The sequence below is a fragment of the Megalobrama amblycephala genome, linkage group LG19, assembly GCF_018812025.1.
Source record: "Megalobrama amblycephala isolate DHTTF-2021 linkage group LG19, ASM1881202v1, whole genome shotgun sequence".
NCBI classification, from domain to species: Eukaryota; Metazoa; Chordata; class Actinopteri; order Cypriniformes; family Xenocyprididae; genus Megalobrama; species Megalobrama amblycephala.
The window spans coordinates 35,410,578-35,429,669 of record NC_063062.1 but is presented as its reverse complement, the minus strand read 5'-3'; the positions used below and the strand labels follow the sequence as shown (position 1 = coordinate 35,429,669).

At 36.2% G+C, this 19,092-nt stretch overlaps 1 protein-coding gene across 6 annotated transcripts in view; it reads right to left on the bottom strand.

Annotated features, from left to right (window-relative positions):
* The window catches only part of fli1 (Fli-1 proto-oncogene, ETS transcription factor), a 40,872-nt gene that overhangs the window by 4,866 nt on the left and 16,914 nt on the right, over positions 1-19,092 (bottom strand). For 5 of the 6 annotated variants that reach the window (XM_048167940.1, XM_048167941.1, XM_048167946.1 and 2 more), the window contains one exon: positions 9,687-9,755. The exons of the other annotated variant lie outside the window; for it this stretch is intronic. In XM_048167940.1, coding sequence (XP_048023897.1) covers positions 9,687-9,755 — 69 coding nt within the window. The remainder of the gene's footprint in view (positions 1-9,686; positions 9,756-19,092) is intronic. 6 annotated transcript variants of the gene reach the window in all.

Here is a 19,092-nt window from a genome sequence, read left to right as displayed (position 1 = left end):
AATAATAACATAATAAAAATGACAAAAAAATAAATAAAATAAAACTTTAACTGAAATTAAAATGAAAACCGGAAATATAGACAAATATAATCAAATGCACAATATTAACAAAAACTATAATAATATATCAATAATACTAAAATACCACTGGTGCAGAGCTGGTATTTTAGCTATTTTCTTAGGTTTTATTATTATTATTGCTAATATTATCAATTTATTTTTTATATTGTTTTAATGATAGTTTTACTACAGAGATGCCATTTGAAGTTCTACATTTTCTGTAAACCTACTTAAGAATTAGCTGATTTATTGACATGGGTGGATGGATGAATGGATGGATGGATGGATGGATGGATGGATGGATGGATGGATGGATGGATGGAATGATGTATGGATGGATGGATGGATGGATGGATGGATGGATGGATGGCATGATTGATGGATGGGTGGGTGGGGTTGGATGGATGGCTGGATAGATGGATGGATGGATGGATGCACGGATGATAGAATGATAGAATAATAGATGGATGGATGGAATGATAGAATAATGGATGGACTAATGGATGGATGGATGGATGGAATGATAGAATAATGGATGGACTAATGGATGGATGGATGGATGGAATGATAGAATAATGGATGGACTAATGGATGGATGGATGGATGGATGGATGGAATGATAGAATAATGGATGGATGGATGGATGGATGGATGGATGGATGGATGGATGGAATGATGTATGGATGGATGGATGGCATGATTGATGGATGGGTGGGTGGGGTTGGATGGATGGCTGGATGGATGGATGGACGGATGATAGAATGATAGAATAATAGATGGATGGATGGATAGATGGATGGATGGAATGATAGAATAATGGATGGACTAATGGATGGATGGATGGATGGATGGAATGATAGAATAACGGATGGACTAATGGATGGGTGGATGGATGGATGGATGGATGGATGGATGGATGGATGGATGGATGGAATGATGTATGGATGGATGGATGGATGGCATGATTGATGGATGGGTGGGTGGGGTTGGATGGATGGCGGGATGGATGGATGGATGGACGGATGATAGAATGATAGAATAATAGATGGATGGATGGATGGATGGAATGATAGAATAATGGATGCACTAATGGATGAATGGATGGAATGATAGAATAATGGATGGACTAATGGATGGATGGATGGATGGAATGATAGAATAATGGATGGATGGGTGGGTGGGGTTGGATGGATGGCTGGATGGATGGATGGACGGATGATAGAATAATAGAATAATAGATGGATGGATGGATAGATGGATGAATGGATGGATGGATGGATGGATGGATGGAATGATAGAATAATGGATGGACTAATGGATGGATGGATGGATGGATGGAATGATAGAATGATGAATGGATCCTATTGAACAAAATTCCAAAAATGTTTAATAACTCAGTGCATGTGTTTTCACTGTAATCGTGACCCCAGGAAACAGGTTTTTATTCTCTTATGGCAACACCGCATCAATCTCCTAGGAAAATGGCCAGATTCTCCTTCATTCTCAAACATACTCTTAAAACATTCCCATCATGCCTTGCAGCACTGTAGTGATCCCTTTTTCCCGAACGGAAATGAACCAATGACTGGCACTAATCAAGTTTCTATATGCCCTAGAAGGACTTTTTGGCCTCGGATACAGAGCGAGTGCTTCCTCTAGGGCTTAGAGCGGCTCTGTGTACGACCATATGGATGAAACTGCCAGAGACGGCCAAAAAATGTTGGCCCAATGTTAGTATACTAGAATTATGTCTTTGAACGTAACCGTTGTGGTATGACCGTCCCGATGGCTAAAGCCTTAGTACACAGCTCCACCTGAACAGGGCTCACACATTTGCAGTTGTGATAAAACACTGCCCTCTTCTGGTCACTGTGTTCGAAATCTCTTCCAAGCTTTGGGTGGAACTACGAGACATTAACCTCTGAAGACAAAGAAAAATGTTTAGTTTGGAAAGTGCTGATAAAAGTACATGGCCTACGTTTCAAAAGCAAAACAGTATCTCCAGCCAGCGTTTCTCAGCAAAAGCAGAATCCAAGAAAAAGGAAGAGGCTAATCTCTAAAAGCATCTGCTTGAGTGAGAAAGAGCAAGACTTTCATTGCTCCTGGTTATCGTGAAAGAACTTAACTGAGAGGACATGAGCATTACATTGCAATACAATGCAATTTGTATTACATAAGCAATACATTAAGCAAGACATTACTAATATAGTTTTACCTGTGATCTGTTCTGAGCCTTTTTAACTTGATCTTGATTAAACACTCTAAAAATGCTGGGTTAAAAACAACCCAAGTTTGGTTGAAAAAAGACAAACCCAGTGGTTGGGTTAAATGTTTGACCAACCTGCTGGGTAGTTTTATTTAACCCAACTACTGTTTAAAAAATGACTATATGTCTGGCTTGAAATGAACCCAAAATAGGTTGGAAATTAAAAATCAGACACATAATTACTAGAGGCAACAATAATAATCAAAAGATGAACATTTATTAATAAGCAATTTAATAAATGTTTATTGTTTAACTATTATTCATTAAACTTTGGGTTTATTTTAAGCAAGTAATACAGTAATTTTTAAACAGTAGTTGAGTTAAATAAAACTACCCAGCAGCTTGGTCGAACATTTAACCCAACTGCTGGGTTTGTCCATTTTCAGCCCAACTTGGGTTGTTTTTAACCCAACATTTTTATAGAATGAAGGAATAATCACCCCAAAATTGATATTTCTCTTTAAACTTTAAAAAAAAAAATCCATACAGAAGTTTCCACAAACTGACAGTTATATAATGACATTATCTAAAGTAAAAATAAATGGTAACACTTTACAATAATATTTCATTTGTTAACATCAGTTAATTACATTAATTACCATGAACAATCCTTCTGCAGTGTACATAAATCTTAGTTATTAATGTCAACATTTAGTAATACACTATTAAAATCAAAAGAAACATTAGTTATGAGATGTTTTATTAACATTAGCAAAGATTAATAAATACTTAAAATATTTTCCTCATTGCCAGTTCATGTTAGTTAATTCATTAATTAATGTTAATAAATGAGAGCTTGTTGTAAAGTATTACCAAACAAACAAATAATTAAACAAACAAACATCTTCATCATAAAAGTGGTTTAAAGAACTCTTACACTATATTTCATGTCTTCAGAAGTCATGCAATTAAAAAATGCTGGGTTAAAAACAACCCAAGTTGGGTTGAAAATGGACCAACCCAGCGGTTGGGTTAAATGTTACCTGGGTTAAATGCCTAACCTGCTAGGTAGTTTTATTTAACTCAACTATTGTTTAAAAATTACCGTATTGTTTGCTTAAAATGAATCCAATGTATGTTGGAAATGAACATGTATTAATATGTTTAATGAATAAAAAATAAATAATAAACATTTATTAAATTAAATTGCTTATTAATAAATGTTCACCTTTTGATTATTATTGTTGCCTCTAGTAATTATGTCTGATTTTTAATTTCCAACCTATTTTGGGTTCATTTTAATCCAGCAATATAGTAATTTTTAAACAATAGTTGGGTTAAATAAAACTGCCCAGCACGTTGGGCAAACATTTAACCCAACCGCTGGGTTTGTCAATTTTTAACCCAAATTGGGTTGTTTTTAACCCAGCATATTTTAAACCCATCCTTCAAGGCACATCAGATGCACAATCACTATAAATATTGAAACTGCACGAACCGTGCTGCACATCTAGGCACTGAATCCGGGTAATATCTGGGAAAAGTTGCTTTTCATTTAATGTTCCTCTATTTTAAGCCTTCTATCATTCTTTGTCCTCAAACACTCACTCTTTCCCTCTAACGATCTTCCATCCTTCACTCTCTCAGTGTCTGTCAGATCTGATCTGGAGCAGGGCCGGAGAGAAGAGAAAAAGAGAAAAAGAGAAAGAGAGAGAGAGTCCTGAGAGAGTTACGTTTCCTGCCTGCCGAGTCTGCTCACACAACCTCTCTTTGTTTTACTGGCCTTTTTTTCCCTCGTTTTTTCATCCCCCTCCACCATGAAAAAACACACAGCAGCCAGGAGGAGAAGAGGGGTCACAAACCGATGGGGAGAAAAGAGAAAGACAGAGAGAGAGATGGAGAGCAGACGGTACACATCATCGGAATTTGCAAAGAAAACAGCGGTGGTGGCCGTCGCTACTGTCTGATAGAGCCGAGGAACTCAAACACTGATGGATACGACCACCAGATCTTCTCAAATACGGAAGAGCAGCGAGGCCCGTATTCCTAATTCAATCGCAACAGAATTCGACTGCGAAACAAGAGACAGACGTGCATCTGGGATATGGATAGAACGGATCCGATGCTTTTTAAAATGTCTCCAGTCCCGATTCTGGGGCCATAAATTTGGATTTGCTTCACTGTCACTAATGCGTGCGTTAGGACGGTCTGCTATTCTTCCCTTTAAATAAAAGGGAATGCATTAAATATCACGAGGCCTAGCCAGTCTCAAGCAAGTTGTGTTGTTAGTGTGCTGTGCTGTGTTTGGGTGTGGCGTCTCCTCAAGAGACCAGGCTGCTGCTCTCCTAGTCAAAACAAGATTCTCGCCCAGCCAGCCGTCTAGACTGACTCGGTTTATACTGAAAAAAAAAGTTCAAGGTATATGGCCATTTTTAACCAAAAACAATGTCTATAGTGAGGTTGTACATTTTGTCCAAGTGGCCGTTTATACAGGACGCACCCGTGCATTCAAAACAGTGCAAAAGAATGTGGTGTGACTTATAGGCTCTGTTCTGAAATCTGGTGAGTTGCCCTGCTGAACTGGAACCTCATAAGTGAGCGATTAAAGCAGCTATTTAGGGAGCAACTCGTGGAGCTAATGCTGCAATAAGAAAAATGAATATAAAACAAACAATAGCACAAAATATAGGGCAAAATAGTATCCATCCATCCATACACCCATCCACCCATCCATCCATCCATCCATCCATCCCCATCCACTCATCCACTCATCCATCCATCCCCATCCACTCATCCACCCATCCATCCATCCATCCATCCATCCCCATCCACTCATCCACTCATCCATCCATCCCCATCCACTCATCCACTCATCCATCCATCCATCCTCATCCACTCATCCACTCATCCATCCATCCATCCATCCATACACCATCCACTCATCCATCCACCCATCCATCCATCCCCATCCACTCATCCATCCATCCATCCATCCATCCATACACCCATCCATCCATCCATCCATCCATCCATACACCCATCCACTCATCCATCCACCCATCCATCCATCCCCATCCACTCATCCATCCATCCATCCACTCATCCATCCATCCATACACCCATCCACTCATCCATCCACCCATCCATCCATCCCCATCCACTCATCCATCCATCCATCCACTCATCCATCGATACACCCATCCATCTATCCATCCATCCATCCATCCATACACCCATCCATCCATCCATACCCATCCGTCGATACACCCATCCATCTATCCATCCATCCATCCATCCCCATCCACTCATGCATCCATCAATCCATCCATCCATACACCCATCCACTCATCCATCCATCCATCCACTCATCCATACACCCATTCACCCCATCCATCCATCCATCCATACACCCATCCATCCATCCATCCATCCATCCATCCATCCATCCATCCATCCATTCACCCATCCATCCATCCATCCATACACCCATCCATCCATCCATCCATCCATCCATCCATCCATCCATCCATCCATCCATCCATCCATCCAAAAGGTGAACATTTATTAATAAGCTATTTAATAAATGTTTATTGTTTAATTATTATTCATTAAACTTATTAATAAATGTTCCTTTATTAGATATATTAATAAATGTTCATTTTAAATTTGGGTTCATTTTAATCAAACAATACACTAATTTCTAATCAAAAAACAATCCATTTACTGAGTATATTTTCATATATATATATATATATATAAACTAACTATAAAATATATATAACATTACAAACTAACTTCCTTACAATGTAGCCAAAAGAAGGGAACTTAGAGACTTCGAAGGAAGCATAATTACGCTGACTACATTTTGGAACAGTGAGTTTTGAAACAGAGCCATTTAGGATACTAAACAGAAGATCAGTTGTTACGATCAGTTTAATATGGTATTTATTGTTCTAAATGGAGTATTAATCTTTAACTACCCGGTAAAAAAATTGACCTGGAATAAATGGCCTAAGATGAAAGGGTATATGTGAAAATAAATCCAACTCATAAGTCTTGCTATCTAAAGTTCAATCTCCTGCTGATGAATGGCCACCTGTTAAATGGACACTTTTATTTTTTTTATGAGTTTTAGCATTTTTATGCCATTGATTAGATCACTAACTAAAGTAAATTTCAGTATTTAAGCATTATTCCAAGGATGCTCAAGAAGTTTTCTCATGAAACAGTTTGTCCATCACAGCATATTATGCACTTAGTGCTCTACTATGATTGACAGCTGTGAGAAGAGGGTCAAAGGTCTTACAGCCTTCTCAGCATTATCTTATCTTCAAGCTCACTGTACTAATGACCCTAATATGTGTCTGTTGGCTCGTAGTACAGAACAGGTGGTCTGACTTCTGGCTTTTATCAGGACAGCCGGTCCTCTGGTCTTGCCCAGATAGCAGTACTCTCAGGAGCTCAGGACTATCATTGTTATTGCAGCCTTGTGCTTTCTCAAGTGGGAATGGCCAAAGTGGTCCGTTCTCCAGAGAGACTGTCAAACGTTTACTTAAATGGTTTATGGAAGCCGATTTCCTTGATGAGTTTGAGAGGCTGATTTAATTTGGATGTGTATCTTGTGTTATCATCGGAAAGTACACAACTAAATTACATAAATGAGTCACAGCAATCGTTGTCTATCATCTCTGTGGTCATGTAAATCTGACAATCAACCACGCATGAGCCATCTAAAAACTTTGGGGGACACAGTTTTAAAACTTAGCAGCTTTGCACATGAATATTAATTCATTGGTGTCATGTACTTATTATTCAATTGACCCAGTAGTCCTACGTTATTTGCTGAGATAATCCAATATATATATATATATATATATATATATATATATATATATATATATATATATATTATATATGAGCAATATCACACGAGTAGCCGTGCGATATGGCTGTATATCAGCACGCTGTGATTCGTCCGTAGGCACGAGGCCGCAGGCCGAGTGCCGTAGGTAATCACAGCGTGCTGATATACAGCCATATCGCACGGCTACTAGTGTGATATTGCGTTTATACAACAGTTCAACGGCACGAGTGTGTAAATAAATAAGAACAACAACGGAGTGTCTTTAAAACCCTCTTTTGTGCAGCACTACTTCCTTCCGCCACGGATTCAAATCTCAATTTGACAGTTGGACCAAGCCTCCGTTACTAATTCTAAAACGTCACTAATTCTAAAACGTCACTTCAGAACTAGTAACGAAGGAACGTTTCAAAACTCAAGTTGTCAGTTGAACCAAGCCTCCGTTACTAACTCTAAAACGTCACTTTAGAACTAGTAACGAAGGAACGTTGAGTCGCTTCATTGAAACACATTGAATTTTGTACAGTATTAGAGAGAGAGAGAGAGAGAGAGTGAGAGAGAGAGAGAGAGAGAGTAGTCTATTACCTGTGTCTGGTATATTGCATTACATTCATTCTTCAAGTCGATGTCCATAATATTATATCCTTTATACAAGTCCGTTTGAATGTCCGCTGAGGAAAGCGACCTTTTTTACAGTTTGGGAATTTTCCATAACATCCATTACACCACAGCGCTAAAACAACTTCCTTTTGCAAAAGTTCCTTTCAATTTAAAAGTCTCTTGTGCTTCACTGACTCATTCTCCTGTAAAGTGTTGCCGCCATCTAATGGCTTATTAATGTAATGTTCACTCAATCCATATTACTTAATGGACATATTTATATAAAATCATATTTATTAACAATAATATTTAGAACAACAAATAAGCACAATTGTACAGTTCAGTCAAACATAAAGCAGTAGTAAAAAATTAGGTCACCATTTACACTTGTATGTGGGTTTTACAAATATTTAACGAATGAAAAGGATTTTAAAGAGCTTGTGACAAAACCTCCTAACTCCATTGGATCCTCAAACTGTCAATCAAGCCTCATTAATCCGCCTCACCTCGTGAATGAAGTGCGCATGCAGTTTGGACATCTCCTCTGTGCAATGCAAAGGTAAATAAAGATCTGATGTTTGAAAAAAAATTGTAAAGCGTTTTCTTTACTCAAAAAAACATATGTTTATAAAGTTTAATGTTTTACGTATTTGAAGAGCGGAGAAGAGTCTGATATGTCCCGTCTAGTTCTAGCCAATGTGCTATATAAGGATGTAACGTAACGTTTATTATTATCAAATTTAATATAGCACAATTCGACTTGCTCTGGAACAAATAATAGATTAATAAGACCAAAGATTGCCCGTTCTATGTACTCAAATTAAATTATGTCTCATGTTTAACCACTATAAGAGCCAGCGGCAAATCCCCGAGGCACTGGCCGAGATGAAGCTGTTATCGGCGGTTACAGAAGCACTGAACAGCCGCTGATGCACTCGAGCTCGCATCTCCGAAAACGTCAAAACAAATTGTAAAATAGGCGCTGTTATTAAATATGAGTCACATATTTCAGGTCTAAACAACTACATTCTCGCCTTAAAAACTATTAAAACTACAGTTTGTGGTACAAATAGTAGTATTTGTAAAAATTACGGTTGATTTGATCGGCCGCCATGACGGTCACTTCAAGCGGAGTGATACAAATGGTGAAAAGGCAGTAGGAGTGCTGTTATCACTGAAATATCGCATGGCTATCAGCCAATCAATTTCCAAAAACATCTGTCTGATTTTACATCAATGCAGTTTCTATTATCACAGGCAACAAGTCATTTTGAAACTGATTTTGATACTATAGTACACTAAAAAATGTCATTGCACTGCATTTATGATGTAAAACACCTTTTCAATGCTATAAATCAGTTTAGGTCACATCCTCATGTATAATACGCCCCTAAATCACTGTTATTGTGGCACACGTGTCTTCCATTAACACAATTTGTAGACGTTTCAGTCCAGTTCTGCTGTATTGTTCACTGGGACACCTGTCTCTACCCTTTTTCTGTCTCTCTCTTTCCTGCAGGTTTAGTCCAGCGTGGCACGTGGCTTTTGTCTTGCTAATTGTCTCTCTGCTCTGAGAGCCCACTGCTGTCCATGTTCAGGTGGAAATTGAATGCTTGATGCTTTTTATTTGCGCCACACAAAGACAGCACCTGCTGGGCGCCTCGCCTCGCCTCGGCCTGGAGCCCTGCTCTGATCCACGTGGAGAAAGGGGACAGGGGCCAACTAAACACTCTGTAATGCCATTGTTTTGATGAAATGATAAGACTCACTTCCTCATGTCATATCCATATGCATTGTTCACCTAATGTGCCTTTTGTGCCTCAGAATTAGTAACCCGTGGATGGTACCATAAGGATTTCAAGTGAAAATGGTATTATTGCAAATGTATACGCAGAACACATGAACATTATTGTTGGAGCAGGACAAAGAGGTATTTTGAGGATAATCAGTGAGACATACCGTCTTTGGCAGCCAAGCGAGGAGACTGGTCGGCATGAGATGGTGTGTTGTATGATATGGATGAGCTGCCTGAGATACACACAACAAAAAATAGATGTTAGAATGATAAAGATGTTGGAGCAATACATTCAGTGAGGTTAAAAATCAGATACACTTACATTCAATATAGATTCTCTGTCAAGACCTTTTTTTTTAATGTAATTATATCTGTAATATATTTAATATAAATTATGTAATAATATTATTGCTGTCAAATCAAATAATCGTGATTAATTGCAAGCAAATTTTATGTAAATACATATGTGTGTAAAATTATTTTAGATGCAATTAATCGCAATTACTGATTTTTAACCTCAGAGTTTAATAAGAATTCAATATTTAAGAACATAATAGGCCTATAAGTTTATTTATATTATTATATTATGTTATTATATGATAATAATATATGTTATATATAGTGCTGTCAAATCGATTAATCGCGATTAATCGCATCTAACAAAAGTTTGTAAATACATAATATGTGTGTAATATGTGTGTATTATTATATTATGTTATTATATGATAATATTATATGTTATATATAGTGGTCAAATCGATTAATCACGATTAATCGCACCTAACGAACGTTTGTAAATACATAATATGTGTGTAATCGCGATTAATTGCGTCTAAAATAAAAGTTAAAAATAAAATAAAAAGTAAAATAAAAGTCAGCTAGAAAAATGAACTCTAGAGAGAAGCATTTAGCTAAATATATGCATCATATTACATATTAATTATTATATATTATATTTTTAATGTTCTTCAATAGCCTATATAATGCATGTTTGAATAAATCTGTCAAGTTGACAGCCACCATTTAAATGTTTATATTTTAAAAAACGAATTGGAGTAGAAATAATTAGTAAGTAGGCCTATTATAACTTTATTGTTATGAACATTTCCTAAGTGTAATTTAAGTTTGTATACAAATCAGTTCATTTTAACCTTCAATATTAATGTAGTACCAACTGATTCCCATGTATATTTTACAACATTAGTTGAGAGATTTTTTTTTTTTTTTTTTTCTTGAGACAATTTCCCATGTACTGTACCTGATATACAGTATATCCAAAATAACTGGTAAAGAATCAAATTTCAAGTTAGTGAATTGAAATGCATAACTATGGTGACAGTTTGGCAGGAAATGGTGCAAAACAGAAAACAAAGTCCAAACGGGATGATATTATGACATACTGATAAGCCTCATCTTTCCATTATTGTTACACTCTGCTGGGTTAAAAAGAACCCAAGTTGGGTTGAAAATGGACAAACCCAACAGTTGAGTTGTTTTAACCCAGCGGTTGGGTTAAATAAAACTACCCAGCACGTTGGGCAAACATTTAACCCAACAGCTGGGTTAAAACAACCCAATTGCTTGGTTGTCCATTTCCCCAACTTGGGTTGTTTTTAACCCATTTTGTAATAATAGTTGCAACTTGCACTTTTAAATGTGCATTGAAACTTGCCAGCTGATAAAACTTATGCTCCAGGGACCATATTCATATAACATCTAAGGCTAAATGCAGATCTTAACTGGCTGAGTTAGATGGTGATTGACACTAAACTGAAGAAAATCAATGTCATTGACTGTTAAAGTCTTGTCTTGCTTATAATAAATTGACATGTTGATAAAACACACATAAGCAGAATTCAGAATGCTCTCAATTACATGTAGCCTAGATCAGTTACATACTATATGCATTAGCGAGTGTGGCGGTGCTTATGGGGTGTCGCTCTGGGATGGGTGAGTATGAGGCTGGGAGGGAAAAATCACAGTATACTCACTACAAAAAACTAGACTACACCACTGAACATATATTATATAATATTATCATATAATAACATAATATAATAACATAAATAAAGTTCTAGGCCTATTATATTCTTAAATATTGAATTATTATGAAATTCAGTGAGGTTAAAAATCAGATACACTTACATTCAATATACATTCTTTGAAAAGACTTTAAATTTAGCTTTATGTAATGCATCTTATTTTAATGTTTAATATATGTTCATTATACAATATTATAATATATAGGATATATTACATCATGAAATTATATTATAAATAATTTAATTATATAAATGATTATATTCTTAACTATTAAATTATTAATCAACTCAGTGAGGTTAAAATCAGCCAACAGAAGAAAATCAAATGTACTTCAGCATACATTCTCTGAAAAGACTTATATAATATTACAAAATAATAATACAATTTTAGAATATTTTATTTATGTTATGCTTTTGCATTTATAATAAATTTGTTGCCATGAATATTGTACCTATTGGGCTCATATCTTAGTTTTTATATAAAATTAATGTTATTTTCAATTGAGGTGCATAAACATGTAATAACTATGTAATTACATTGTAACAAGCAATCTAAGTGCATATTATATAACAAAGCATCAAGCATTCATTTCTCTTCACACAAGCTCCTCAGTTTTGTCATTACAATCTAAACACAATCTACACTTTGCACAGAGAGAGGCATTCATGTGCAGTCTGAGAGTGTTTCCAGTGAGCCGTCCCTGAAGCGCTCTCTTAATTTTAGCTGCTTTAACTCATAAATCAGCGCAAAGGAAAACAGAAGGAAAATTGCACTGGCAAAACATGACTCTTCCTACTATGGATGGAGGGCTGATGGTTATAGCGGTGGGATTTCAGCAGATGCAAAAGGAGGGATTATTTGTTTTTCTGAATGAAGAACAGGAAAGGGTGATATTTGTCATTTTTCTTTGTTGAAGAACAGGAAAGGGTGATATTTGTCATTTTTCTTTGTTGAAGAACAGGAAAGGGTGATATTTGTCATTTTTCTTTGTTCTTTGACCAGCTCAGAGAAGATAGTAGGGTGTTTTAATATACGTGTGAGTCTGTGTAAGTATGTTTTATGGGGGAGGAGAGCACATTGAACACATATTTTAACCTCTAGGCCCCTGGACCCCCCTAAGCAGTGCTGTTGGGGCCACAGAACAGGGCAGTCTTTGTGTGGGGTGTGATCCCCACATGGCAATCAAATACTGCTGTTCCCATACAAAAATAACCCCCCAAATCCATGAAAGAGACAGAAACTTTTATAAGAAAACACGCATGAAAAATAAAGACAAACATTCTGCACTACAACATCTCTGTTAAGCAGCAGCCGAGTTTTATGAGTGTTAATGTTTTTGTGATTCACGTTGTTCCCATGATGAAAGTCTTTGAGTTCCATCTGTTGCAGTATCCATCCATCCATCCACTCATTCATCTATCTATCTATCTATCTATAGTTGCAAGAAAAAGTTTGTGAACCCCTTTCAGAATCTGTGAAAATGTGAATAATTTTAACAAAATAAGAGAGATCATACAAAATGCATGTTATTTTTTATTTAGTGTTGTCCTGAGTAAGATATTTTACATAAATGATGTTTACATATAATCCATAAGACAAAAAAAAAGCTGAATTTATTAAAATGACCCAGTTCATAAGTATGTGAACCATTGATTCTCAATACTGTGTGTGGTTACCTGATGATCCATGACTGTTTTTGTGTTTTGTGATGGTTGTTCATGAGTCTCTTGTTTGTCCTGAGCAGTTAAACTGAGCTCTGTTCTTCAGAAAACTCCTTCAGGTCCTGCATAATCTTTGATTTTCCAGCATCTTTTGCATATTTAAACCCTTTCCAGCAGTGACAATGATTTTGAGATCCGTCTTTTCACACTGAGGACAACTGAGGGACTCAAACTATTAAAACTATTAAAAAAGGTTCAAACATTCACTGATGCTCCAGAAGGAAACACAATGCATTAAGAGTCGGGGAGGTGAAAACGTTTGAAATTTGAAGATCAAGGTAAATTGTATTTAATCTGTCTTCAGGGAAACATGTAAGTATTTTCTGTTTCTTCCGAAGGGCAGTACTAAGTGAAAAAAAAAAATAATAATATATATATATATATATATATATATATATATATATATATATATATATATATATATTTAAACAAAATAAGAAAAATCCTGTTCAAAAGTTTTCACCCCCTGACTCTTAATGCATCGTGTTTCCTTCTGGAGCATCAGTGAATGTTTGAACCTTTTTTAATAGTTGAGTTTGAGTCCCTCAACTGTCCTCAGTGTGAAAACACAGATCTCAAAATCATACAGTCACTGCTGGAAAGGGTTCAAATATGCAAAAGATGCTTGAAAACTGAAGAATCGGCAGGACCTGAAGGATTTTTCTGAAGAACGCTGGGAAGTTTAAGCTCAGGACAAACAAGAGACTCATGAACAACCATCAAAAAACATAGATCATCAGGTAACGACACAAAGTATTAAGAATCAATGGTTCACAAACTTTTGAACGGCGTCATTTTAATAAATTCAGCTATTTTTTTGTCTTCTGAATTATATGTAAACAATTTTTATGTAAAATATCTTACTCAGGACAGCACTAAATAAAAAAAATAACATGCATTGTGTATGATCTCTATTATTTTGTTAAGATTTTTCACATTTTCTGCAAGTGGTTCACAAACTTGTTCTTGCAACTCTATCTATCTATCTATCTATCTATCTATCTATCTATCTATCTATCTATCTATCTATCTATCTATCTATCTATCTATCTATCTATCTATCTATCTATCTATCTATCTATCTATCTATCTATCTATCTATCTATCTATCTATCTATCTATCTATCTATCTATCTATCTATCTATGTGTGACAGCAACAGTGCTCAGATCACTGATGTTTGTTTAATCCTGAACTTTTGAGCTGCTTTATAAGTTATGACTCAATGTTCCAGAAACTGAACAGTAGAAATGTTGATCAAGATCCAGAGATACACAAAGTCCCACAACAGTATTTAGGAAGGTGCTGAAACACACAACATGAGTGATAATCCACCACAAATGGAGGACAGATCAATAAAAGCTTGTGGGAAAGGGAGAGAGAGAGGGCTAGGGAGACGTAGAGAGAGAGAATAAGCTGTTCTTATGTTTATGGTCTGTGTAAACCATCAACGGTCTCTGAATGTCCCACTCTGAATTATCACTGTGACCACTCTGTCTCATAACTACAGCCAGACCTGCAGCACTGAACGAAACGACTGCTGCGACACATACGTGTGTGTGTGTGTGTGTTTGTGTGTGTGAATCACAAATAGATTCTCTTAAAAGAAACTTAAGAGAAAAAAAATATGTAGTGTGTTCCAAGTACTCAAGAAAAAAAAAGAAATGTTCATTCTATTTTCTACAAAACCATTGTTTTAATGAATGTAAAATTGTCATGAGGTATAACCTGTAGGTACAAATTACTATATTCCCCTTTCACCTTAACTGAGTATTAAGTTTTAAAAATATCAAAACTCAAAAATTATTTTTTTTTTGCATCACAAAATCATGTCTATTAGGGATGTAACAATATCAAAATCTCACAGTACGATATTTATTGCAATATTTAAAAAACAGACAAATGAAAAAAGTACCATATGCATTAAACGATGGTTGAACATTACAATGATATACAAAGTAACCATGTCATATCCTGTCCTCTTTTCAAGTGTCTTTCTCAAATGTATTGCTCATCATTAGTTCATGTTAGTTAATAACTAATGCTAACAAATGAACCGTATTATAAAGTGTTACCACAAATTCAACACAAATAAGATGCTTGAACACACATTTAAGATCCAGACAGGTGAAACAATATTTTTGTAAGTTGGATTCATAAAGACTTCACTTGTTTCTGAAAGAACGATTCAGTGATAGATACATTTTTAACAGTAATTTGTTGCCACCTAGTGGCGTAATGCAATCAATAAAGTCGTTATTTGAAGCACCCGGTTACTTTCAAAAGGTGATTATATTTTGATCTGTAACATAGACATCAGTGTTTACATCTGAATAAGAAACTTTTGTATTCTTCTGTGATAATTGGAATAGGCTATTTGCAACACAGAAATAATGACAGGCTACTGTGTGGTTGAAAAGACCATGAAGCTGTTTATATCTAAACTCTCTCTAGATCAGCGGCAGCACGAATGCAGATTTGAATGTTGCAAATGTTATTTTTGTCAATGGTGTAATATACACGGGTTACTTGTCATTCAGGAATTAGATCATGTGGGTGAAGATTAATTGTGCAGCTTTGTGCATCTTTCTCTCTTTCTCTCTCTGCATTGATATCTGATGTATTTATGAGTAGCGCGAGGGCTATTCATGAGATGAGACGTCTCTATTAAAGGATATGCTCCTCGCACTTCGCCCAACCATCACATCAGAACCATTTTCGGAACTGGGAAACTACACTTTTTGCCCGGAAGACCTATCATTTTATACAGTCATGTGACCATGATAATATCGAGACAATTTTGCTATCTCAATACCATGAAATTGATAATACTGTTACATCCCTACGATCTATCTATCTATCTATCTATCTATCTATCTATCTATCTATCTATCTATCTATCTATCTATCTATCTATCTAATGTGTCTGTCTGAACTTTCAAAAAAGCCCAACACAAGTCAAAAATCAGTCATATGAATTTCTTTGAATTCCAATTAATTTTAGATCTACTTCTTTACAATCAAATTCAAATTGCAGTTCTGCATTCTGTTTGCTAAATTCAAAATTGTAAGTAAAATTTAGCAATTGAATTAGAGTTTGAATTAAGAATTCTCAATTCAGTTCTAAATGACACACAAGCATGTGAGAATATCATGAAGTTTTCATGATATTAAAAATGTGATATTAAAAAACCAAAACTGATTGCTTCTTTTAAAAGAAATAATAAAAGATTGTGCTAAACTACAACAATTTCAGCCTTATAATGAGATGATAAGCCATCTTTCTTTAATATAACTACCAGAAGGTTACACTTTTTTACTTTAATCCCCAAAAATCAAACAAAATAAAATGAATTCAGGAACTGAAAATACATTAATCACAGAAGAGCTGCAAGTGATTCAACAAGTGTCACATTTTTTCAGATCTTTGTGAGCATAAGTGTTTATTTTTATGCATACATGGTCTTACTCCTGGAACCTTTCTAACACACACACATACACACCTTTCCAGTCTGTACGGTGTGGAAGCTGAGAGAAAGGCAGCAGTTCAGCACTGCTCCCCTCCTGCAAAGAAATTCCAACAAATTCTCAAATTGCAGCCAAATTGAAAGCACATTGGTGAGCGGGCGGCAATCGCTAATAAAATCTGAATAACTGACCAACTGCAAAGTCAAAACAAAACCTCCTACAGATATCAGCACCACTGAGCTTCAGCATCACAAAACATATTCACCAGCTCTGCATCTTCAGCTAGTTATGATGCATGTGCGTGTGTGTGTTTGTGTACTGTATGAGTCAGCGTTTGCTTGCAGTTTGGCCAGAGGCGGTGCCAGTCCCTGCCCTGCTCCGCTGTGTATAGGCTTAATGACACGGAGGAATGTTAATCAGACTCTATGTAAACACCACAGCATGTACCCATATGTGTATTAAATGATTACACTGCAGACCGTCACATTCGCGGACAGTCGGGACCGGAAAGGATGCGGGGTGTGCGTGTGTTTGCAGATCCAGGTCGAGAGTGTGAGCAGAACCAGAGGGCTTAATTGTGGAGGGCTGTGATTGTGTTTGTTTGTGTTACAAGAGGAAAAAGATCATCTTCGGTTTCAAACCCCGGGCCCCGGGGCTCAAAAGAAAGCTAAACATATGGTCCTACATACATGTACACACATTCCCACATGTAAACTACATTACACATGCTCCTCTTAAAGGGATAGTTCACCCAAAAATGAACATTCTGTCATTATAAACCTGTATATATTTTGAAGAAGGCTTTTAGCTTTTGGCACATAAAAATGATCGTAATTTTAATGGTAAAAGGCTGTAAAAATGATGCGGTAAAAATGTGTTAATTTGTGAACAGTATGTTCCCTTACTCTATTCAGTGACATCTGTAATATATCCAATGAGACATACTGTTTTGAAAGTGAAAAAGAACAAGTCGTCTTGTAAAAGACTGGCAACCACAGCTTACCATGAATATCATATATTTTTTGAGTTTTTGTTATTTTTCTCTGGAGCACAAAAGGAGATATATTTTTAAACAATTATAAAACAATAATAATAATAATAATAATAATAATAATAATAATAATAATAGTTATATTATATTAATAATAATAATTATATATATATACATACTGTACTCAGCGTAAATGAGTACACCCTCTTTGAAAAGTAACATTTTAAACAATATCTCAATGAACAAAAACAATTTCCAAGATGTTGACAAGATTAAGTTTTATACAACATCTGTTTAACTTATAACATGAAAGTAAGGTTAATAATATAACTTAACATTTTCAGTTTTACTCAAATTAGGGTGATGCAAAAATGAGTACACCCCACTGAAAGTCTCTGGAGCAAAGCTAAATTTTAGACTACAAATTTAACAAGAATTCAACCACAGGTGAGTCTAATTATTCATTACACAGGTGTCCAGCAGACAGCTGACTATAAAAGGGTGTTAAAACCCCATTTCTTACTGTCAGCAATGGCACCACATGGAAGAGAAATGTCACAAGAAATGAGAAAGAAAATAATTTCTTTACACAAGAAAGGTGAAGAAGATCAGCAAAGCTTTACTTATCAGTCAGATTACTGTAGAAAAAGTGGTGCAAAAATTTAAAAAAGATGGAACTGCAACCATCTCACAGAGACGTCCAGGTCGTCTTCTCCACCTCGGGTTGAAGAAAATCGGCATGCAAGTTCACTGCAGTTATCTAAAGAAGTAGAAAGCCAAACTGGGGAGATTATTTCCCGTGACACAATATGGCATACACTGCAGAGGAATGGCATGCATGGGTGCCGTCCACGAAAGAAGCCTCTCCTAAAGCCCAGGCACAAAAATGCCCGTCTAGAGTTTGCCAGGGCCCATGCTGACAAAGATGAAGACTGCTGGGACTCTATACTCTGGAGTGATGAGACCAAGATTAATGTTTTTGGAACTGATGGCTTCAAAACTGTATGGCATCGCAAAGGTGAGGAATACAAAGAAAAATGCATGGTGCCTACAGTGAGACATGGTGGTGTCAGGGTCCATGAGTGCTGCTGGTGTCGGAGAGCTGCATTTCATTGATGGCATCATGAATTCACAGATCTACTGCTCTATACTGAAAGAGAAGATGCTACCATCACTCCGTGACCTTTTCCAACATGACAATGATCCTAAACACACATCTAAGGCCACTGTTGGATTTCTGAAGAACAGGGTGAAAGTGATTCAGCGGCTCCTGATCTGAACCCAATCGAACACCTATGGGGAATTCTGAAGAGACGAGTTGAGCATCACTCTCCATCCAGCATCCAGT